The sequence below is a fragment of the Anoplophora glabripennis genome, unplaced genomic scaffold (genome assembly GCF_000390285.2).
Source record: "Anoplophora glabripennis isolate ALB-LARVAE unplaced genomic scaffold, Agla_2.0 scaffold626, whole genome shotgun sequence".
Lineage (NCBI taxonomy): Eukaryota > Metazoa > Arthropoda > Insecta > Coleoptera > Cerambycidae > Anoplophora > Anoplophora glabripennis.
Genome location: NW_019416703.1, coordinates 221980 through 246961, shown reverse-complemented (window position 1 = coordinate 246961; position 24982 = coordinate 221980). Strand labels below are relative to the sequence as shown.

Here is a 24982-nt window from a genome sequence, read left to right as displayed (position 1 = left end):
TATACTGCCGTACAGTGGAAAAACGCCGTATGTTGCCATTTCTTAGTTTTTAGAAAATGACGTTTAAAATATTGACTTATAAAATCGGCTATATCTTATACGCGGAAGCATAAATAATAAATAGAGACATGTATAAATAATTAGTAGCATTAAAGTCAACTTTGTTATTTACCGCTTTCGTTGTAAAAAGAAAAGGTTCAGAATAAATAGTAAAAATATTGGACATACGTAAAATTGAACTACTAAAAACCATTTCGTTACTAAGCATAAAAACAGTATGTATAGTTTTTATTACATACGGTTACGAGTTTATTATCGTTGCCACTAAATACTATTTATGAACACCGTATGTAAAACATTCGTTATTTATTTTGGGAACGTTAAACAATCAAAACGGATTTATTTAACAAAAATTGTGTAAATAAGCTGCACCCCCTGTAAAGTATAACTCAAATAAATCTTAACATAACTAAAAAATTTTATTTAGTATTATTAATAAACAAAAATTGGTAAGTTATTTATAATAACAGCTGCTACATTAAGGAACTAACTGCAAGTAAGGTTAAAAACATACACTAAAACAATTTTATTAAACACACACAAGGCACACATTCTGTTTTACATTATATACCGTATGTGACCAAAATTTGTTAACTCAACTAGTTATTTCGTAAAAGCGAAAATATTTACTTGGCTTGATTTGCGTTAACAAACAATGAACAAATCCAAATATGTATAGATAATATGGTAAAATACCAATTTTTACTCATCTTCAATTGTGTTGATTAGATCAGCTGCATTACTTTCAGGTAAATTTTTCCAGAAATATAATTTATGTTTCGGAAATATCGAAGACAAATTGTTAAGAAGCTTATTTTTTCTCTCAGCAGTTATACCTCTATTTGATGTGTAGGATTCAGGCTCTTTCAGTATAAAATTTTTCTTGGAGAGAATATTTAGCTCTTGATATTCGACTTCTTTAAAACATTTTTTATAAAATAAGCTTTTACAACCTCGCCTTGCCTCAAGTACCACAATGTCTTTTAAAAGTGGGCGGTTTTTATTAAGTTTCTGGATCTGGTAGTTTGTTGTTAAATTGGGCCAGTGCTTAAAATCAGAAAAATACATTGCCTTCACTAACGTGGCGCCATTATCTTTTGTACAGTTTTGCACAACATTTATAAAGTCTTGGAAGTCATACACTTTTGGATTCTGTTTTAATCCTTTTTCCACGAGATGGTGAAAACTGTCAGCAGACATAAATGTATGACCGACCTCAAAATATTTAATGGTTATTGTTTCTGCTGCGATGTGGTCTGAATTTATTAAGTAAATTAAAAAACTCAGTAAAGACCAGTTTTTATTCTGGCCACTGCAATTATCAGCCCATATAAAAATATGTTTTTTGTCACGTGCGTAATTTGTCAAAAATTTGTAATACGCACTAATTATATCTTCTTTCTTACGTCCAGCAATAGCTTCATGCCAAAGTACTGCTACAGCCTTATTTTTTACTGAAATATTTCCCAAAGGCACGAAAGATTGGTTGAAAACAATAATTCGTGGTGTAAATATTACTTGTTTGAACATTTCGAGCCTGGGAAGCATTATTACCTTTTGCATATCAGTGCAATAGTGCATAGTGTCTTCGTCGTCGGTTTTCTGCTTATCGCGCCTGTATTCTTCCCTGGATTCTTCAGCTTTTTTTATGTGCTGTAGCCACTGACAGCAGGTAGGACAGTCATTATTAGTTGTAGCATTTTCTTTGGAATGAGCAACATCGTGCAACAAAAATACCTCGCATTTTTCGCATTCTTCATGCCCCAATTTTGCAAATGAAATATTCAAGTCCTTAATTACGCTTCTGTAAAATTCATAAGAGATTATGACATTTGGATGGGTTTCCTGAAAATCTCGAAACATGCTGGTAATAGTGATGTCACTAGGTAGGTACAATTTATACGGTGCGTGCTCCCGTCTGTAATGCGAAACGCACGGTGAATATTTTTTAATGTGATTTTGAATAATTTTCTTATCAATTTTCAACCTTTTGTAGGAACCACGTTTATCTGTTGGTGGACTTTCAATATTTCGCAAGATTGTATCATTGTTACCTGAATATCCTAGAGTTGTTAAGAAAAATACTTTACAAACTTCTACACGTGCGCCGTTTTCTCCCTTCATAAAATATTTTCTGGTTGACTGTCTTCTAGAATCTTTACTTGAACTTAAACGTCTTTTTGTTACATTAACTATTTCAGTGTAATGGCTTAAAAAAGCTTTTTTTTCAGTAAAAGTTTTATTCCAGTACTTCTTATTTATTTCTTGACGTGTTGTTATCCCAATTTTAAAGAAACAGTTTTTCTTGCATTTACAGGGCGGTTTTAGTTCATGGCATTCGATTCTCTTCTTCTGAAGAAACTCCATCCTATCTTTTTTAGACACTAAATACTTTTTTCTTTTTCTGATTTCACCCTTTTTTGTGAAACTTTTATCCAACTCCGTATAATTATCGATCGAAATTTCATTTTCTTTAGAACTCAACTTTTTCTCCGCTTTATTTCTAGGATTTGGCGTAACGTGTTCAATATCATTCGGTCCTACAATAATTTGTATATTGTTCTGTTCACTGCTTTGGACTTCTACATCATTCTCTTCTGTAACCATTTGAATTATATTTTCCTGCTCATTTCCTGAAATCCCTAATTTATTCTGTACTTCTTCTTGCGCATTTCTTTCAGTTTCCATATAACTACGAACTGTCGTCACAGGCATTGGAGTGATATTTTCTGGCTGGATTTCTGGAATGTCTCCACTGACATGTTGTTTAGTTGTTGCAATAATATCTGAAAAATATATGAACAAAATAAATAAATGTACCGATATAAAAAACACAGGACAATTTTAGGCGTAAATTGCATTTTGCATTTGATAGGTAAAATCAGACAAAAAGAGCATATGAAAAGCGTCTACCTACTTTCGTAGAGAGATTAATAGTGAAAAATATTTTATATTATTACAATGTTTATTGTACCACTTAATAGATCAACTAAGTAATTAACAATTAAGTGGTTCAAATTTACAATTATTATTATTATTGAAAGCAAATTAATCATTTTTGAGTTTGGATTGACAAATTTTAACAAAGCAATGATCAAAGTGACCTATTTTAAAGGTTAATTGATATATTGAGACACGTAGACTCTGCCATGAAATAAATATATATTCATTTTAACTTACCTTCCAAGTTTTTAGGTGGACCTAATAATAATTGATTTAACTCTGTGGAACTTATAATACTGATATCATTTTCCTCAATAAAACTTTCCGTTACGAGGGGTTGCATATTTTCATCTAGTAAAATCATTTCGCTTATTGAAACATCATTAATTGTGTTACTTAAAACATCACTATTCGAATTGTTTTTAATGTCACTAGTTTTAAGCACTTGAAGCACCATTCTTTTTCCTCTGGATCCCATTTTGTAAATTATTTCTTAAGAAATAATTATGACTCTAAACTAATGCATGAGCACGCACATACGTTTGAGAGCTAACTGAATAACAATCGACGATTTATTTCGTTACTAGACAAAAAGACCGTATGTTTTGACATACGGCGTAAAATTGGGCGGGAACGCGACGCGCCATAATTTTCTAACCATAAACACCGTATGTAACGAATCTTTATCTACATAGGGTATTTATGTTTAGGAAATTAAGATATTTTGAGCGACATACGTAAAAAATTGACACATCCGGTTTTTATGTTATGTAATTAGCCACCAATTTTTTTAAACGTTCAAATGAACTAATTTCAAAGTGTTTTTATCCGTTTTTACTAATCATGAAAAAAAATTGCAAACAAATATATGATAGCTTTTAGTGTAAAAAATTCAAAAACATCAAAATCTTAATTTTGATAAAAATGCTACATACGGTGTTTTTCCATTGGACGGCAGAGTATGAGTATCAAATATTTATAATTTTTTAATTTTTTTAAAATTAAAGGTCGCTCAACTCTGAAAATTAAAATAATTATGAGTGACCTTTAGAAATTAAAATATCGATTTGAAATTTTCAGAATCGAGATTTTTTTCAACCTAGAAAATGATAAAATAAGGGGAAAAAAATTAAACAAAAAAAAATCAATTTTTGACGATTTTGGAAATTTTTAAAAATCTTGAGCGACCTTTAAAAAAAATTTTTTGAGCTGATTTTTTGAGGGGGCTCTTAAAACATGATAAACTAACATATTTTCAGAAGAGACACGAAAAAAATAGTTTTTTTTGGGCCACCCTACTATACATATTATTCTCCAAACGTAATTAGTAGCAAGTTTCTATATTTTTTAGTAATTAGGCAGTGTTTTTTAAATTAATACGACTCGCCAAAGTAAAAAAATAATTCAAATTATATCATTTTTATTGAAAATAGCGGGTAATTTACGTATCGGATTGTTAACGTAATAGTATATTATGTAAAAAGTGTTGTAAAAAGCATTTTACGCACGAATGGAAAAGTTACGCACAACGCCGCGTAGCGGCGAGTGCGTAATTCTATGAATGCGTAATTGCATTACACCACGTATTACGTACTATACTTTACCTACGGCCACTACTGTAAATACTTAAAAACACACCGTCTGCAATCAATGTAAAATTCCTATTTTACGTACGGTAAAAAAATCGCACAGCTTGGTAAAAAAATCGTACAGTTTTCCTAGCAACCCCCTAGCAACGTTCAATACAAACAGTATTGTATTGATCGCAGACGGTGTGTTTTTAAGTATTTACAGTAGTGGTCGTAGGTAAAAATATAAACATTAGACTGTTGACTATTCCTGTTAAACGTTTTTTAAGCTTTTGAAGAAGAAACTACATGGAATTTAAAAAATTATATCTGCTTTTATAATAAAGGAATGGTAATTCTAAGATTGTTTAAGCTTATTAACTAAGAATTATTGCCTACTTAATAAAAAAATTATTATTGTCCTCGATAATCTATTAATGATTAATAAAATCTTTATTCTCTTTCCTTATAAAACTGTATGTACACAAATTGGAGCCGCTCCTGAACAATCGGGCGCGAGACCTGTTAAAATATAGGTTCAGCTTAAATTATTAAACAACACACCTTGAAGCGTTGGCCGCTAGAGCAAGAGCAGCACTTGCCGGGGTACCGTTTCGAGACTCACGCTGGGCTATATTTTTTGTACAAAATCCCGTCCTTAAAACAATAGCAAATGTTTTGTTTTATAGTGAATGGTCTAAGAAGCAGAGACCACACACTTGCTAGTTAAGGGGGGGGGGGGAGCGGGTAATACAGCAGGTTGGTATTATAATTACTATTTAAAATAAACATGCGCACATGAAGGCAATTGATTCAGTTTTCACTTAAAAAAAAGAAATAGCAAATACATACACATACCAGTTTATCTCTGGAAATTAGAAACCCCAAGCATGATCATGTTGGTTCATGGTATAAGATTATAGAACAATATTTGTTTTACTAATTGAGTATAATAATAACACTTTCAAAATACAAAAAAAAATAACTACTATACATTTGAATTCACTACATTAATTACGATTAAATACCATTTTTTTCCAAATAAAGCGTTAACAGTAGTTAGCTGACTTAAATGGAGGAATGTACGTGTTACGTTTTTCCTTCTAAATTGGATATTGGATTACGTAATAAAGTAGGCAATACACATAAATAAATACTCATTACTTGAGTTAAAAGAAAATAATAATAATAATCAACCACTAGCACTTATCTGCACTTGAAGCGGGTCGGGGGAGGGCTGCGTCAAATGAACTTGAACCAAAAAAACTGACGGGAACGCCTTCCGGTGTAATCTGAATGGATACTCTATATATGCAGTGCCAAGGCGTGGAGAACCAAAATAAAGGACTTATAGTACCGGGAGGATGAACCCAGAGGAGTAGAGGGAAAAATAAAAGCCCTATAAAGAGTTACAAGTTGAAAGACTCACGAAAAGACGTAATTGAAATTAAAACTTAATTGATTGTTGGGCAGCTTATAAGTAATATCCTCGAATAACCGGGAATAATATCTCCATCTGAGGATGGTCCTACGGGTTACAGACAGCACATATATCCAGAATTGCCAATCGTAAATCACTCAACAAACTGTTAGATCACAAAACAATGTTGTGGCACATTAAATTCTAAAGAAATTTTTTCATTAAATAATTAACATACGTGCTCACAACGTTCATTCATCTTGGCAGAGAAATATGGAAAACCGGAAAATTACAAAAACGAAATTTAAGCCCACCCATACCAAAATAAGGATTTAACGTAAATTGCTGAAGTCAGTTCATACTTAAAATAGGAAATCATAATTGGAAATAGACGGCTATACTGAAAATTGTTTCAATAAGTCTAATATAAGGGGACCGCCTAGCCGGGTGTCTTGGCCGATGGATTTCGATCGGCCGAGGTAAGCATCACGGACGCAGGCTGGAACTTGGATGGGTGACCTAAGGCAGGCTCGTTACGTGGCTGTGGTAGCCTACCAGAGACCTGGGTCGCTCAACACCTTCCGCCTGCGTGTGATCCCCGATAAAATGGTAATGAGAATAGAGCAATAAATCTCTGTAACTCAAGACCATGCTATCATACATAAAAAAAAAATGTACCAGACTTTGCCACCAAGCTACCAGTGTAGTAATAGGATGGTTTGAAGAAAATACTCGAGTAATGAAAGGGAGGTGTACAAGGGGCCTAATAAGGCCCAAGTGCCGCGGGGGAAAAGCAATTTAAATCAAGAAAATAATGTAAACAATCCTAAGATGCCAATGCAAAAAAATATACCAAGAACAATGATGATTATCAAACTAGACAACCATGTAAGTACCTACTTGAATAATATTGATAATTTTTTTTAATAGTAGACAATTTGGTAATTAATATAATAATTAATTAAAATAATAAAAATAAGAAATTGTGTAACAAACCACTGCTCAACATATAAGTATTTCTCTGTTTTAGATTTCACACTGTGTGAGTATTTTAAGATTCTATCTAACTAAACTGTAAACTGAAATGAAGAAAGAAGATATTGACTCAACTGCATAGGATGCACCATACAGTCGAATTAAATATTAAGAAATTAATTAATATCTAACGTTCTATAATAAAGATGTCAAAAGTATCTTTTTAATTTCCTGTTTTCTTATTTTCAAATTTTAAGTGTAACAAAATACGGCATTACGTTATCCAACTCGGTATTTTCGAATTGATATATTTAGTAGGTAAGTACCTCTTTTTACTCAAATTAAAAATATTTTCTATTTTGACAATAGTTAAAAAAATGCACTTAAAGAAAGCAGGGCCATATTTTTATTATTTACCAATTTACAATTGGGAGATTAAAAGTTAAGCTAGATGGATATCACTTACAAAGTTACGTGTCTCTGCCTAATGTCTAAAAATAGAATAAAACAGTTGTTCCCGTATCTACATTTTAATTACTCCTAACATAAGTCTTTGTTTTCTGAAGTGCTGGGCTTTTACAAATTGATCATTTAAAATGTATCGCAAGATTGCGCTATTACATCTTATAGTAAGTTTTGACTCTGAAGAATAGAATTGTTGAGAAATATTGCAAATGAGGGCAATGAAAATTCTTATTGATTTTCAAAACTTGTGAACCTTATTAGTAGCGTTTGCAGGAAACAATAATACACAAAACGTGTCATTTTTCTAAAAAAATGTGTTTTTATATTCTATGAATATATAGGTGAATTAATTTTACATATATTTTACTGTTATCCCCGTCGATATGGGTAAATAAAACCAGTGAAATTATTTATATAAAAATACATGTAGTATAATAAGATATGTCATTAGATAAATATTTGTTATTTTAGATTACTCTATTTCACAGGAGCAAGTTTTTGGTCGAAAATCCAAAGTAAATTATTTAACGAGGCGTACTAAAGCAAGTCTGTTTAAAATTTAAAAATTCTTACATGGTTTTTTCCTATTTAATCAAGTAAAATGTTCCTGCTTATAGAAAAGTACATACAACATATAATTAACAACATAGTACGGCAGTGCTGCCAATACTAGAATGTTTAAAAAAAACAATAAAGGAAGTTAATCTACTATTCCTATTTTTATTCGTACTTAAGATATAATTCACCCCACTCTGCGGTACATATGCAGAAACGTTATATAGAAATATACCTACAACATTCTTCTATACAGGCTCTTCACCGCTGAAGTAATAATATGTCACATTACATTTCCAACGTGACCCCTGTAACTATAAATATGGATGACACGAACTCGCGCCATCAAGCACTGTCTGGCCATTTATATAACCCAAGAAAGGCGTATAACATGTTAAAAGGTGAAAATTTGTTCCAACACCGAATTTTTGCTGAGTTATAGGGATTTTCGGTTACATTTTACCTAGCGGTTTTTATGCCTTATTTCCCTGATAAACTTTTAAGGCGGAATATAGAAACTTTTATCTTTTAAACGAAAAATTTAAATTTATTGGTAAAAGATTTATAGCGCGACGGATTTTTGTAAGATTTTTATTCTGCGAAGTGAAAACATTCACAAATGTGTATGATACATTACTTTAAAGATTAATTTAAATTAATTCTAAAAATGTATCATATGTATGTCAATAACTCGATACACCATTAGATAAGCTACTCATTAACAATTCTGAATTGACAACTCAGCGATGTCATGGGTTATTTTGAAACTTAAAATTGTATAAGGGCGCCATTATATCTATTAAAATTAGACCTTGACTTCGGCAGATAATACTTTAGATTTTGAGACAAGACAGCCTAATACAAGAAAACAAATCTAAAAAACAATTTAATACAGGATCATTTTTAAAGAGTTAACGTTTACAACACTGAGATAATCTTAACAATATTTAGGGCACGAAATTTACATTAACTTTCAACTGATCTGTACAATTTAAGAGTTTGACCAAGGTTAGTGGTAGTTGAGGGGTCTTACGTAACTTAAGCGATGGTGAGGATCCAAAGTGTGTGGTGGTGTCGAATGGGGGGAAGCTGATGGATGTGGTGTTACAAGCTGACTTGACATGTATGAGCGTGGCTGGGAACATCTATAATGAATCTCCTCAAAAGACTCAAAATACAAAAATTATCCTGAAAAACTATCCAGAAGGATTGCCCTAGTGTAGAAGTGTTTCACTTGGTCAGTAATTACAATGGAAAAAACAGTTATCTAGTAAGTTATGAAAGAAAAATTTTAAAATGGATGAGTGGTTATAACCAGAGGTTGCAAAATTTAAAGTTCCACAGAATTAATAATTAAAAATTGACTTAGTAAGTAAGTTACTGAACTAATTAAACAACAATTATAATGTACAATATTTGATGAAAATGACTAACATTGTAAAATCCAGAAAAATTTACAATAAACAAAGGAAAAAACTGACAACAATTTAGGAAAGCAATTAATATTTACTACATAACTAAAATTTACAGTAAATAATATTAACAAAATCTTTAGAAAGTTATATTTAATAAACAGAAAATAAAATGAAAGTAGTTCGAGGAGATGACAGGTACATATAATTATTGTGATTAACAATAACGAAATTAATGAATATTGTTATAATTAATTAATTAAAAATATAATTAATAATATATTATATATATTATAATTAATTAATTAAAAATATAATGATAAATGGCTGTGTCCAGGTTAAGGTAATATTGACCAAGAATTCCAAAATTCAAAATTCATTTAGGTTTATTCGGCAAACATTCGTATTTGTTTGCAGTATAGGAGCAATCTCTGATGTTATACGATATGCATGGAGTATAATGAGAACGGTATTGCTATGAAGTTATAAAATTAAATGAAACTGAGGAGAAAAGGGTGTCACTGAAAAAGCAATCCTTAAATACAGGGTGTAAGAAGTTTGACTGCTACTACTTACAGCGAGCACTAATATTGGGGAGTTTGCTTACCCAGTGTTCAACTTACTGTTACACAGCTAATGCATACCACAAACAACTATTATTGTGAAACATTTAGTAAATTTCAAGACAATTGTTTTCCAGTTTTTAAATAAATACAATAAAATGTATCGATTTTGTAGTACGAAGATATTGTTGTGCTTAAATTTTAGCTCAAATTTTAGTAATTATGAATCTCTTAAAACAGGAAAAATTATGAAATTATTATCAAATTATGAAAAATATGTAATTAAAGTACCCAAATATTCAAATCGTCCAAATTATCATATGTATTAAAAATAATTTAGGTTCTTGCCAAAAAACAAAATTCAGTAATTTTTAAACGCACTCAAGAAAAGAAAATAGTGGTACGCGAAAAACACAGACACGGTTCAATTCCAGATACCAACTGAATTGCTTATTGCTGGACAGCTTAGTATCTCGTCACAGAACCTCGTGTTAACCGTCGCGCCGTTTTCACATTGCCCGATATAAATTTTATCGAATTTTAAATTTATAATTATTTTTTAGAATTAGCATAAAGAAGTTAAAAAAAGTGATAGACATTGTATTTTATGGTATTCTATGCACGCAGTTATGTCAATATTTCTTAATTAATCGAACTTTTGTACATTTGTCTTTTAAAATTAAAGCAGTCAAACTTCTAACACCCTGTGTATGATCTTTGGGAAAAGTGACATTACAGCTCTTACATATAAGAATAGGAGATACCTAATTAATTTCTTTGATGATTTATAACTCTCTTTATTGATTTAATATATCAAGTGTTTTTTTTTTCGTTTCTACTATTAGAATAAATTATATTTTATATGCTCATCTATGTAATTAATAATTATGTTTTTAGCATGTCTAGGTATTAGGAAATAAAGAACATAAATTTGTTTACAATTCGGGAGTATTTTTGAGATTAATTTGAATGAACTAAATTGCCTTAAAGTGCAAAAGTAGAAAGGCTAATAACATAAACAAGTTTAATTAAAACAAAATATAAATATAAATTTTAATTATGCAAAATTAATGCGTTCCATGTTAATTTCAGTTTAATATTCCATTTCTTAATATCACTATATCTAAAATTTCGAATATCTTCCCTAAAAGCATGTCTCATATTTTTTTCAGATGACCTCTATGTATTTTCCCGTTTCAACGACTTCAGCAAAATTCATCTTGTACAAATTGCATGAAATGGATATCCTAATAAAGAAACATCAAGTGTTTGCTTAAATGGAACACGAAATCGAATTTCAGAGCCCTACTGTATGAGGACACAACCAATTGCGATCGTTATCTGGATTTATTTCGTTCAAACTTTTGTCGCCTAAGGAAGAACATTTTAGTTTCCTTACATCCGATTTTATTTAATTTAATCCTATTGAACAATTTAGAGAAATAGGACAATAAGGAATTTCCTTACCGAAACAATTATTTTACTGTTCAAAGAAATGTTTTTTAAAAGCTTTACATTACCACCACTTATCTATTGACGTATATCAACTCCAGAAGTTTAAAACTCCAAAGAAAACTTGCATGGTACTGATGGAAACAATAAAATAAATAAGATCGTGTAGCACTTATCAAAATGAGAAAAAGTTCCTGTCAACGCGAGAACATAACATAATCAATAATTAACTGAGGCTATTATAAAATTGAAATTTAATAACCGTTGACTCATTTATTGGGACTATACAAGGTGTCTCATAATTAGCTGCCAACCCTGAACAGGCCGATTCTATGATCAAAACTAAGTAAAAAAGTTCATATGAACATGGGTCCGGAAATGCTTCCTAAGGGCACAGGGACCCATTGAAGAGGGAGGAATGGAAATCATTTTTTTGCAATATCTCTCAATCGCGTTGTGATAAATGAATGAAATTTGGTATACACAGCTAAATTTTGATGAGCAATTTGATGGACTAATCCATTTATTTCCACAAGGTCCATTGGGGTGGGTACGGGGGGGCCCTTGGTACTTTGCGTGTGTAACTTTTTCATCTTTGACTTTTTAACAAATTGGACAGCAAATTCCGTTTTCCCGAACTGTTTTACGTTAAAAAGGTACTCTTGTTTCAAATCGTTATCTTTAACGGTTTCTGAGAAAATCGCTCTTGAATTAATCCCACTTTGGTCAATTTCATAGTAATTTAAACAAAAAAAATTTTTTTGTTTAAATTTAATCTAATTTTAATAAAAAAATAATAATAAAAAATTAAATTAAATAAAAATTAATCCTTTAAATGGAAAAGAGAGGAAAGGAAAATTATTATTATTTTTTTTTGTTTAAATTACTATGAAATTGACCAAAGTGGGATTAATTCAAGAGCGATTTTCTCAGAAACCGTTAAAGATAACGATTTGAAACAAGAGTACCTTTTTAACGTAAAACAGTTCGGGAAAACGGAATTTGCTGTCCAATTTGTTAAAAAGTCAAAGATGAAAAAGTTACACACGCAAAGTACCAAGGGCCCCCCCGTACCCACCCCAATGGACCTTGTGGAAATAAATCGATTAGTCCATCAAATTGCTCATCAAAATTTATCTGTGTATACCAAATTTCATTCATTTATCACAACGCCATTGAGAGATATTGCAAAAAAATGATTTCCATTCCTCCCTCTTCAATGGGTCCCTGTGCCCTTAGGAAGCATTTCCGGACTCATGTTCATATGAACTTTTTTACTTAGTTTTGATCATAGAATCGGCCTGTTCAGGGTTGGCAGCTAATTATGAGACACCCTGTATTATCAGAATATGTTTTTTCCAATATAATTTGAGGACCCACTGCCGTTTTCAGATAGTTGATAGAAAGTGAGCTGAATATTACTGAATGTTGCTTAATACGTCTGCAAATGATCTAATTTTTTTTTAAGTACGACAACTTTTCGATTTGTTATGCCGTGGTCTGTGTCAGGTACACCGCCGACAGTTGCAGAATTACCTTTCACTTCCTTAGTCTTAGCTAGGTATCCTTGACTTACCCTTGTTGTTCTCGGACTACTCTCTGTGGGGGCAAACCCGTTATTAAAACCTATAGCCTCACTCTGATGTTTATTTCGATCCTTATTGGGTGTAAGGCCATAACGAATGAAACCGCTAATCAGGCAATGTTGATCCTAATTTACTTTTTCACTTGTTACGTTTGTTAATCACAATGAAATATAACTAAAAGATGAAATATATACTGTTGTTGTATCCGATTATAGTTATCTCATTATTAACTTGTTTGAAGCGAAAATGTTTCTGATTTATTAATTAATTTCGCTAGAACAGAATATCTACCCGGTAATAAACGGTACTTTGTCCTCCATTATCATCGCTTTATGTGGTTGTGATAAAAACTGAAATTGTGTAATATCTTTAATAAATTGGATTCATTATGCTGTCATTTGGAACTTGGAACGACGAGTTTAATCTTCTACAGGGTGTTTTGGAAATAAATGTGCTATAAATTAGGGTGTGGCATTTTTTCTCATTTCAATTCTTAAATAATAAATCATAAGACCATGTTTTTCTACATATAACTCAAATAAAATTGGAATCATATATTAGCATTTAGGAAAAAAAACAAGCTACCAACTATTTTAATTTAAATTCTATTATATAATAATATATAATTACGAGAAGGGGCTAAATGAGTGTAATTTGCATTTTATGTGCCTAGTGCTAAACAGATTTTTTATACGACTGCCTTGCAAAAGGGGGTTTTGCGCACGGAAAACACGCTCTGAAAATCGTATTTTGCACACGCCGTGTGCTAAACATTTTGCACACGGTTATGTCATCTTTGCACACGCGTCTCCAGATTGTGATTTTTGTTTGATGATGTCACCCAAATTATGCAATGTTTCAAGTTGGCCGAGTTTCAGAGCCACCATCACGGCTCCTTTATTTTGTTGATTAGATACTTCAAAAATTGTTGAATTCCCGAAGTTTGGGTGTGAAAATGTGTGATTCTGAAGAGATTTTACAGAAAGCAAGCGAAATATGTTCGGAACTGCTGCCCACAAAATCCAGAAGCATGTGTGAAGCTGAGTTAAGCCGATTTATGGACTGGCGACTAGCCAAAAATGTCCAAACTTTCTCAGAAAACGCAGTAATAGTGTATTTTGAAGAACTATCTAAGAAATATAAATCTTCGACGTTGTGGACGATTTTTTTGATGCTCAAGTCAACGTTAAGTGCCAATCACTACTTAGATCTTGGAAGCTATAAAAAGTTGCAAGCGCTAATCAAACGAAAATCCGAAAACTACGTCCCAAAGGAGTCCCAAATCCTCACAGAAGATGATTTTTGCCGGTTTTTGACGAAAGCATCAGACGACAAATATTTACTTATCAAGGCGGTGGTGGCAGTTGGACTATCTGGGGCATGTCGAAGGGAGGAATTATGTTATCTCAAAATAGAAGACACCAAAGATTTCGGCAGTGCTATGCTGATTAAACTGAAGAATACAAAAACAAAGGTACCAAGGTGTTTTACAATTACAGGAAACCTTTACACTATCTTAAAAATATACTGTGCTCTTCGTCCTGCTAATCTGAAGACAGGCAGGTTTTTTTTAAACTATCAAAACGGAAAATGTTCAAGCCAAAACGTTGGGCATCAACAAAATTGGAAACATGGCTAGGGAAATCGACAAGTTTTTGATGCTAGAAAATCCAGAAAGTTACACGGGACATTGTTTTCGGCGTTCATCGGCCACAATTTTAATCAATTCTGGTTCAAATCTGCTTGCCCTCAAACGCCATGGAGGGTGGAAATCTATTACAGTTGCCGAAGGCTACGTTGATGACTGTTTGAGAAATAAAATGGATGTTTCGAAAAAAATAGAGTCTTCAGTGTCTTCTGCTGCCACAGCACCAGAACAACGATCGTCTACTGGAATACAACAAGAAAACAACGACCGCACGCTGAAAAACTGCACTAAAAACACGACACCAAAAATATTCTCTATTACCGAAAACAAAGTGCACAATAATACTGCTTTTCCCAGCGTAACCTTGAAGGAATGTTCAAATGTTACCATGAATATTAAATAATAGTTTCTTTTGTTAATGCGTTAGGAATTTTCTTAATAAAAACGAGATAAATTAAAATTTGATTTTTGTGATCTCTGTTTGCAGTCGTATAAAAAGTATCGTAAAAAACTCGTTTGAAAACCTCTTTGCACACTCGCTCGACTTGTGGACCTCGCCTTCGGCTCGGTCCACCAATATGTCTTGCTCGTGTGCAAAGAGTCGTTTTCAAACCTTGTTATTTAATATACTATTATAATGAAAGTATATATCACAATATCACAAATGTCATCTTAAAAGACAGACAAACGTTCAGTGTAATTTCATCTAAGGTACCCACTAATGCTGGGGCAACACTAACATTAACGTGTAACGTCCATTATCGCGATAATTATTGCGTTAAAAATAATATATAAAATTGCGTGGTAAAGTGAATAACTACACTTGTGTTTGATCAACAAATGACGCGTTATTTGATAAAATAATTTAATCATGGAGATTGGGGCCGCTTTACAGTTATATTATATAAGCGTCAATTATTATGTTATGCTTTTTGTCTAGGATCCGTTTCAAACACTTCTAAAAACTCTATTATTTTTTCATTAGACCACTCCATTTTTATGCAACCGTATTAAACCATGCTTGAAACTCTAATGCGTTGCAATAGACAATGCTAGTGTAGCCACATCAATGCGATAAATGACGTGCAAATCGCTTTCATGTGTTTATCGCCTAACGTCTAACGCCATTGATAATGACGATAAAAATTAGCGCGCTAAGTTGTGGTTACTCCTACGTATAAAGCAAGATAATGCGATAATTAACGGCATTAGACGTTAGTGTGGCCCCAGCATTGTCGCCTAACGTCTAACGCCATTAATAATGACGATGATAAATTAGGGCGCTAAGTTGTAGTTTCATCTACGTTTGATGCAAGATAGTTCGATAATAAACGACATTAGGCGTTAGTGTGGCCCCAGCATAAGGGAAAAATTTCCGGATAATTTTTTTTGCCATCTGAAAAAACGTTCATTGCAAAATTACATAATATAACGTTAGTAATTGGTAACCAACGTTAAGTTATGTGAATTTACGAAATGGATGTAAAATCATATTACATAATTAATAACGCGTCTTTAGTACATCACATTTATGCTGGGGCCACACTAACGCCTAATGCCGTTAATTATCGCACTATATTACATTAAACGTAGGTGTAACCTCGACTTAGCGCGCTAACTTATTTAGACGTTAGGCGATAACGCGAGTGGCGATCTTTTTTGACACATCAAAGCGATTTGCGCGTTATTCGTATGGCTACACTAGCATTGTCTATTGCGACCCATTAGAATTTCGAACATGGTTTAATACGGTCGCATAAAAATTGAGTGGTCTAACGAAAAAATAATATAATTTTTAGATGTGTTTCAAACGGAACCTTGTTAATGGGATCCTGGACAAAAAGCACACAAAAATTGTATAATACACCTACAAAGCGGTCTCAACCTCCATGATGAAATTATTGTATCAAATAACGCGTTATTTGTTGAATAGACATCAAATGCAAGTGTAGCTATTCACTTGACCGAGAAATTTAATCTATTATTTTTAACCCAATAATTATTGCGAAAATGGACGTTACACGTTAACGTTATATGCGACCCCAGCTTTACAGGAATATGCCAATATCAATACATATCTAAAAAAGAAACGAATATATCTATATTATCAACTTCTTTTGCTTCTTTAAATTTGTTTAAGAAATTATACACTTTCCTTTCTGATCCAGATAATTTTTTTGTTTTTGGTACGGTCGAATCTTCAAGAAAAATCTTTGGATTAGTTCTAATGTTGTTTTCAGATTTTTTGGATGTTGTGGTAATGAACATATCAAAAAAAAAATAAATATATAACCTTAAAAGAATGACTGAATGCTTCATAGATGATTGCATTAATGTGATGTTTTTAAGGTACCTGAAAAATGCCTGAAAAACAAAATATAATAGGTATGTATAAGATAATTTGCAACTTATATGTGTATGATTTCAGTAACACACAGGGTGTTACGAAATTAGCGGACACGGACTGTGGGATCATCTTAAACTAGATAAGGTGATAAAAAAGTGTCTTTATGATCTTTCCATCAGACCAGTATTTTTCGAGATATAGCAGTATCAAATATAAAAAGATAATAAAAATATATACAAGCTGGTCCCGAGGTAATGCTTGGGAAATCTACCCATGAATTTTGACCCATTACCTCGGGACGACCCTGTATTTATAAATTTCAATTTTCAATCATTAGATAAACAATTAGGACAAATGAGTTACAACAATTATTAATGTTCAAAATTTCCAACGTTTGCAATTAAACATGCTTCAGCACGTTGTGACCCATTAGTAACTTTTTTGTTTTTAGATTTATAAAAAAAAAAGTGAAATACAAATGTTGCACTATTTCTTATAATGTTTTCGAAAATTACAGTAAAAATAAATGAAATCCAAACAAAATCTCTGCGGATTTTAACTTCGTTAATTTAAATAGAACACCTTGTATATTACATATTTGGATAGAACGTTCCCTGTCGAACATAGTCATCTAGGGTTTGTTGCGTCCATCTCTAACAATAAGCGACATACATAAAAAACGAAAAGAAGTTTTTTTTTATTAAGAAAATAAGACAACTTGTAATTGTTAGACCTTTTTCAGACATTTCTGCCTTTTTCCAATTACGTAAATATTTACAGATTTATATTAGGTACAAATAATATATTTTGACATATCGGACACTGATATGGTCCAAAGTGCCATCAGCATATCATAATAATCACGGTTCTACACATTGTATTTTATTATTTGTATAATATAGGTATTCTTGAATATCACATTTTTACAATGTAAATTTACGCAATTTAGGTAAAAACACATTTTAAAATCAATGCACACTAGATATTAAAGAATAAAAAAATTACCTAAATAATTCAGTAAAGAAATACGTAGCTATTATATGATATTATCCCAATTTTTTCAGTGCATGGTAATGTTTTAAAATAACATTATTTGATTGGCTACAAAATAGAGGTGTGGAATTTTCTTATAAATATTTTGAAGCCCCGTTTTTGAAATACAGGTGTTAAAATTTTCTATATACAAAAACAAGTAAAAGTATTGAAACAAAATTTTGAATATTGTTATATAAACATTTACAATTGAAACCGTTTTTGAAATATAAAGTATGAAAAATTAAAAAAAAAAGTTAATATTTCTAAGTATCTAAATAATGAATACGAAGTTTTGGATACAGAATAGAAGATTAAAATGGCATTTAACAACACAAAAAAACTCATCTCAGTGGCGTAAATATGAGGTATGTTGGTTGTATATTCTTTTAAATTCTTATGACTCTACTGGAAAAAATATTTTAACTAGACGAATCATCTCTTAAAGACTATCACAATCTCTATGTTACATTCTTTTCTGTTTTTAAATTAAGCTCAAGGTGTAGGGTTCTTAAAACTCGGTTAAAATAAGTTATCGAATAGGACAAGTTCGATTCAATTGAACGTAAAGCAATCTGAAACCAGGTCCAACAACGCTTCTACTCGGTAAATTAAGAACCTTCCTTTGATAACGTTTCCACGCTAGCATTCTTGTTAGACACTCAACACTACTAAGTGTAGGCACCTAGATAAAATTAAATGACGTGGAAAGCTTTATGTAGTGGAACATACACTTTTGAACTAACTTCTGATCTTTGATACAATGATAACACTTAAGTCACTGGCGCTTCCCGACGGGGACGTCAAGATTGAACTCACTTGATGGGCTTCACTTCAGAAAACATAGGAAATTGATTTCCTTTTCTTTATAGTCGTTGTTGGTGGCATTGAACAGGAAATTAATCAATTCAGATTAGATAACATACACTTGACGTTTGTTAATTTAGATATTAAAGTCATATGCTTACTTAAGTGCAAATGTTATACAGGGTGTGTGGATGAGGAATGACTGCCATAGTATTGGTCCAAATATTACATTAAAAAGTGGAACACAACACCACCTACCTCTTCTGAATCTGATGCTACATCATGTCAGTATTTTGAAATATTCAAACCTAAAAGACCGTTAAAAAAAATATACAAGGTTATTTCATGCCTAAAGTCTATTTTTTCTACACAACACGGTATACATTAACTTAAAGTACCCTTTCAATTTTCATTTAACTTTATTTCAATACAACCAAATTTGAACGACAAATGTCTATTGAGTGTTTTTTTATGTGGTGCCAAATTTCGAAAAATCAGACAAGTAAATATTATAAGTCAAAGATTGCTATGAAAGTGAAAACAAATACAAATCGGAGAAAGAAAAAATACAGACACTATAAATTTAGCACTTTTAATTGCGGTTATAGTAAAAATAATAATTAACGTACAAAAAGTGTAGGTAATGAATTATAAATATTAAGTTGTTAAACAAAAAAATGCAAAACAATCTAAATTAAATTTTAGTTTTCTCGAAATATGGACTTTTACTTTTGGGGTTTTATAAAACAAAAAGTTTATAAAAACAGACCAAGCAATTTGGATGACCTAATGAATTGCATAAGATAAGCTTGTGAAGATATTACTCCACAACGGCTATGTAAATTATTTTTAAATTTAAGAAGAGGAGTGGAAAAATGTGCTCGACTGGAAGGAGGTTTGGTGGAGAAAACTAAAACTTAATTTAGATTAACGTTTTGCAATTTTTTGTTTAAAAACTTAGTATTTATAATTCATTACATTTTTGTAAGTTATTATTTTTATAATTAATTAATAATAATTAATTAATACAATTAAAAGTATTAAATTTATAGTGCCTGTATTCTTTCTTTGTCCGATTGGTATTTGTTTTCACATGGCAATCTTTGATCCGCTTATTATAATTTTTAGTTGTCTGATTTTTCGAAGTTTGGCACATAAAAAATTTGATATATGGGTATTTTAATGGGTGTTGAATAGCCTGGTAATATTATCTTTTTAATAAAAAAGTGCCTAATACCACTTTCTGGAAAACGACCCTTTTAAAAAATCGTAGTAGGCCAGGCTTTTGCGACATCAATAAAATGATTAATAGAATATAACCTCCTTTCAGGGTAATATTTGTAAAAAAATTGGCTTGCGAAAAGTCCACAGCCTTCTCACATTTCCAGAGGTATTAACCTGAAAAACGGGACACACTGTATACAATGCATCCCGAATGTACTAATATATATAAATTCAATAAAACTTAAGGAATTAATTTTTTACAAAATCACCGAGACATGTCGAGAGATTTTAATTAAATGGCATGTTTTGATATGGTTTTCGTTTTTTTACATTATTGAAGAAGTTGTGACGTCAGTGACAATTTTCTTAAATGACAACCCCAACTTTTCTTCAGATTCTGAAAGAGGATAATTTTGTGAGTATTAAATGTTCAAAATCTTCTCCATTCTCTGCTTAACAATATCCAAGGCGATTATTAAAATAATAGTAATCAATCCCCTTACACTCTCTTATGTATAACAAACTTTATTATCGTTATTCTCATTGTAAAGGGTGATTCACAATATTTTGACCCCCTCCATTAACATTTTTGTTTTAAGAGTTATAAAAAAAATGTAAAATGCAAAAGTTGTACTATTTTTTATGAAGTTTTCGTAAGTGAAAGTAGAAAAATAAATGGAGTCCAAATAATAATATGGCTGCGGATGTTAACATTGTTATTTTAAATGAAACACCCTGTATATTTTTTCTTCTAAATTTAATGACAACGGAGAGAGAGAGAGGTTAATATAAATGTAAACCCTGTATATCTAAAACTTATCAAGTTAGCAAAGATCTTTCGTTAACAGCGAAGTAAACTCAAAAGAAGAGGACGGGACAACGATATTAGATTTTTTGTATATATCACCGTTTTGGCAGTACCCTATAAAACTATCGAAAATCAACCACACTGTACAGTCGTTTGTGTTTTTTTGTGATTAGAAGCAGTGCCTGATTTACCTGTAGGCTGGTGTATGCTGCAGCCTACAGGCCCCCACCAACTAGGGGCCCCTTTTTAAGATTTGTTTAAGACCTTCCCATCATGAACAAGAAAGAAAAATTATTCTGAAAAATACAATTTTTTATTCTTAAAATTTCAATAGGCCCCCACCAATTTTCAGCCTACAGGTCCCCACCACTGTAAATCAGGCACAGATTAGAAGTCTACACGGGAGTATAAACAGTTAGACCAACTGAAAATGCTCTTGTCTTCCTTTTCCCCCTTCCTACTTTGCTATGATAGTCGAGTAGTGCGACGTAAATACCCATTCCCGAGAAATTTCAGTATATGTCTAGCTAAATATGTAAATGCTTTTGCTTATTAAACAGCTATATGAAAATTTAAATAGGTTTGGTTAATATATGCTACTTCTCTGCATATGGACTCTCCACGCTACGTGTTATATAACAGTTATGTAGTGGTATGCTTATGATACCAGACAGGAAAAATTTTACCGTAATTTGATGAAGTGTTCAACGAACTCACTGCAGTTAACAAATTAATTATTTGGACTTTGGCTAATATTACTGAAATAGTTCAACAGAGTTGTTGCAGATTTTCGGAGAAAAGGGAGAGGAGAGGGGAATGCTTAGTTTTTATTTCTTTCTTGTAAATCTGAAGCCAACTTACATTCGTCTTTATCTGTAGCCATCAAATTAGAATTATATCAGCAATCCAAATAAATATATCATTACAGTGTCATCGTGGCTGAATTTTTTGTTATTTGAATTATTCTAAAAGCTATGTTTGTTACATAAATGTTCGGTTTTGTCAGTATAATCTTATTAATAGTTATCACTACTTATTGTTAAAAAGATATTTATTAGTAATCACAGATATTTATAATTAAACAGTACAGTTATTTATTGTTAATCGCAGATAACTATTACCAAGATTGTGTATTGAGAACTATATCACCAAATATTTTTTATTCTTTCCAAATAACGAGCATTATTGTACGTACCTCTCATCTCCTTGAATTGCTGTGTATTTATTAATGATAAATATTCTATAGATTTTGTAAATGCAGCTTGTAAATCTGAATTGGGGTCATATTTATACGGAGGCTGCGCATGCACAATTGGGAACTGGGCTGTGCATTGTTGTCAAATCTTATAATTTAGGGGTAAGGTTATTAAAAAGCAAATATTCACATCACCCGCCGTGAGGTACTGCTCTTTGTATTAGCCAGGACCTCTGTCACTCCACATAAGCGAAAATGTAATTCATTTACATAAGATAGACGATGAAAAAATAAAAATGAAAAGAACGAAACAATGACGACGTTTTCGACCATTCCCGTTTCGCCGAATTAATATGGCAGTTTATTTTTGTCGCTTTTACTATCCCGTCGTATCATTCCAGGTGTGAAGGCAATGAGCAGTAACCGATTTTTGAAGCAGAGCCTTGACATGTCAAAAGAACAGCAAAGGCTAACTTGTAAGTGTTCCGAACTGGTTCATATACTGCTTAAATTCAAACTTTTCAAAGTAATTTTATTGCTATTTTATTTATTTTGGATTAATTTGTTTCAATGTCAGAGGTCATTAACACTAACATTCACAAATTAAATACATACATTGCTTAAAAGAAATAGTAACATATAGTTGTTTGTAAAATCTCGAAACGATTTAAAAAAATATTTCATCAATCAGATTAGTGTTTTTATTTTTTTTAATTATTTTAGTTTTTTAAAACAGCAAAAATAATTATTTTAAAACAAATTACAATAAGTAACATATCTACATACCAATATTGGTTAATACCTAATAAAGCACGTGAAAATTTTAAATTTTTTAAAAACGATTTTTTTTGTGTTCGGCGTTTCGTCCACATTGACAGCAAAAAATATGGTGATTTTAAAATAACACGTCGTTGTAATAGAAAAGCAATATATTCTCACTAAATTGTGTTTGATTAATTGATTTAAAAAAATCATTTACAATGTGTAACGTATCTACATATCAGTATTAGTAAATATTTCATAAATCCTATAAAATTTTTTAGATAAAAGCGTTGCAAAGTAAAGAATAAGCATTGCAATAATAGCAAAGTTAAACTTTGCAAAAGAATAGCTTATATTTATATTCGACTATCTAAACAGCCCCATTTAATTGAAGGGAGAGAATGACGGAATTATCTTAAAAATTTTAACAAAATTTTCTTTTTGAAGACTTTTAACTCTTTAATGTAGCAAAATTGACGACTGATGCAAGAAGGAAATAAGTCAATTTTTTTATCAGATTTTTGCAGATATATGTTTAAAAATGTACTCTTTTCTTTTGGTGCAAATATAGAATATATGGGTTTAACAGAAACATAACTAAGATAAAATTACATGCCATTCATATCCCATTTTTACACAACATACGTATTGTTTTTTTTAACTAGGTATTTGTTCCGGAAACTATTTGGTTTTATTTTTGAAGTAATAAGTTTGTAACTATTTAATAATCATGTATACGGAAAAACGTTTTGACTACTGCTTTTCCACATTTTTCAACTGATGTAAATTTAAAAATAAATAACAATGCATATCATCGTTACTTAAGCATACGAATATTTCACACTAACTCAAATGTAAACTTAATACTTATTTAACGAAATGTAAGTATAACAACAAAAAATATTACAGTACAACAACATCTTTAACCTCTCCTAAAATTTCTTGTTTAATCTACAGCGGTATACGACGGTTATTTTCTGAACAGACCTCATATTAGTATTTTTCTGATGGAAAATTAATTAATTGATTTAAATAAAAAAAAAACAAAACATTTAATTGGAAAACATAAAAAGTAGGTCAAACTGTTAATTATTATAGACGTTTGATTGAAAATAAAGACTTTTTATTTCATTTGGACACGTTTTTCTTCTAGCCTTTTATAGATTTCACTCTTGTAAAATTTTGCTTTAAGACTTCTGTGTAACCCATTTTAATTCAATAATGATACAAACTGTCAATCAATAACAATATTATTATGACGTAACTACCTGTCATTGTCATGACCTACCATGAGTATCCGCGGCCATTTTATTTGGACCTCATTTTCGAATACTTCATAAAAAATCGTACAACTTTTGTATTTCACATTTTTTTATACCTAACTCTAAAAACAAGAAAGTTAAAGGGAGGATCAAAATATCACCTTGTACATATAACTTTTCAAATACACAATGAAAATAACTAAAGCCAATAAAGGCATAAAGTTTAACGTATTATATGAAGAACGCATATCCAGTTTAAAATATATAGATACATAGATATAGATACAATTGGACTAAAATATCGGACTTTATGCTACAATTTTTTAAACTCGATTTTTGCCCAAACTGATTTATCTATAATGTAACCCATATCAAGTTAACGTCATGTTCAGTTGTCACAAAATATTTGGATGTTACATTTTATTTTTATAACGGAATTGCGTATAAATCAATTGCATTGCTACAGCTACAATTGAGTTTGAAGAAGTTCGACCTAAAACCGGAACTTAATTCCTTGATTTCGTACGAATTTTGCCCCAGATGCATTTGACTATTTGACATTCAAGGTGGCACATTGTGGCCACTAAGCTTGTTCATATTGTTAATTATGACATAATTATCTACGGCTCTCAACGAATTTGTTGCAGTTTCTGTGCATTCTAAAATCTCCAACTGTATTTAATGAAATTAACACCATATCTGCTACCTCTTCTGAAATATCGAATGCTGCGAAGAAAGCTACCCAAATTGGCCAAAAAAATACAAAAGCATTTTGAAACCATATAATTTAGCAATTCCTTTATATAAATTTTGTAGAAAAAGGGATGCAAAATGTTCATATTTCCAAGCTTACAATTAGATAATTTCAGCAAAATAGCATTAAAAGGTATTGAACTCC

General features: G+C 31.2%; 1 protein-coding gene across 1 annotated transcript; it reads right to left on the bottom strand.

The window, feature by feature from the left end:
• Nucleotides 1-1614: 1614 nt before the first annotated feature.
• On the bottom strand, nucleotides 1615-3367 carry LOC108912245 (the record flags this gene model as incomplete). Its single annotated transcript, XM_023455266.1, has 3 exons — nucleotides 3241-3367; nucleotides 2453-2846; nucleotides 1615-1864 (listed from the first exon to the last, which is right to left on the bottom strand). Coding segments are annotated over exons 1-3 (771 nt in total), but the record flags the coding sequence as incomplete, so codon positions are not given.
• Between the last annotated feature and the right edge of the window lie 21615 nt (nucleotides 3368-24982).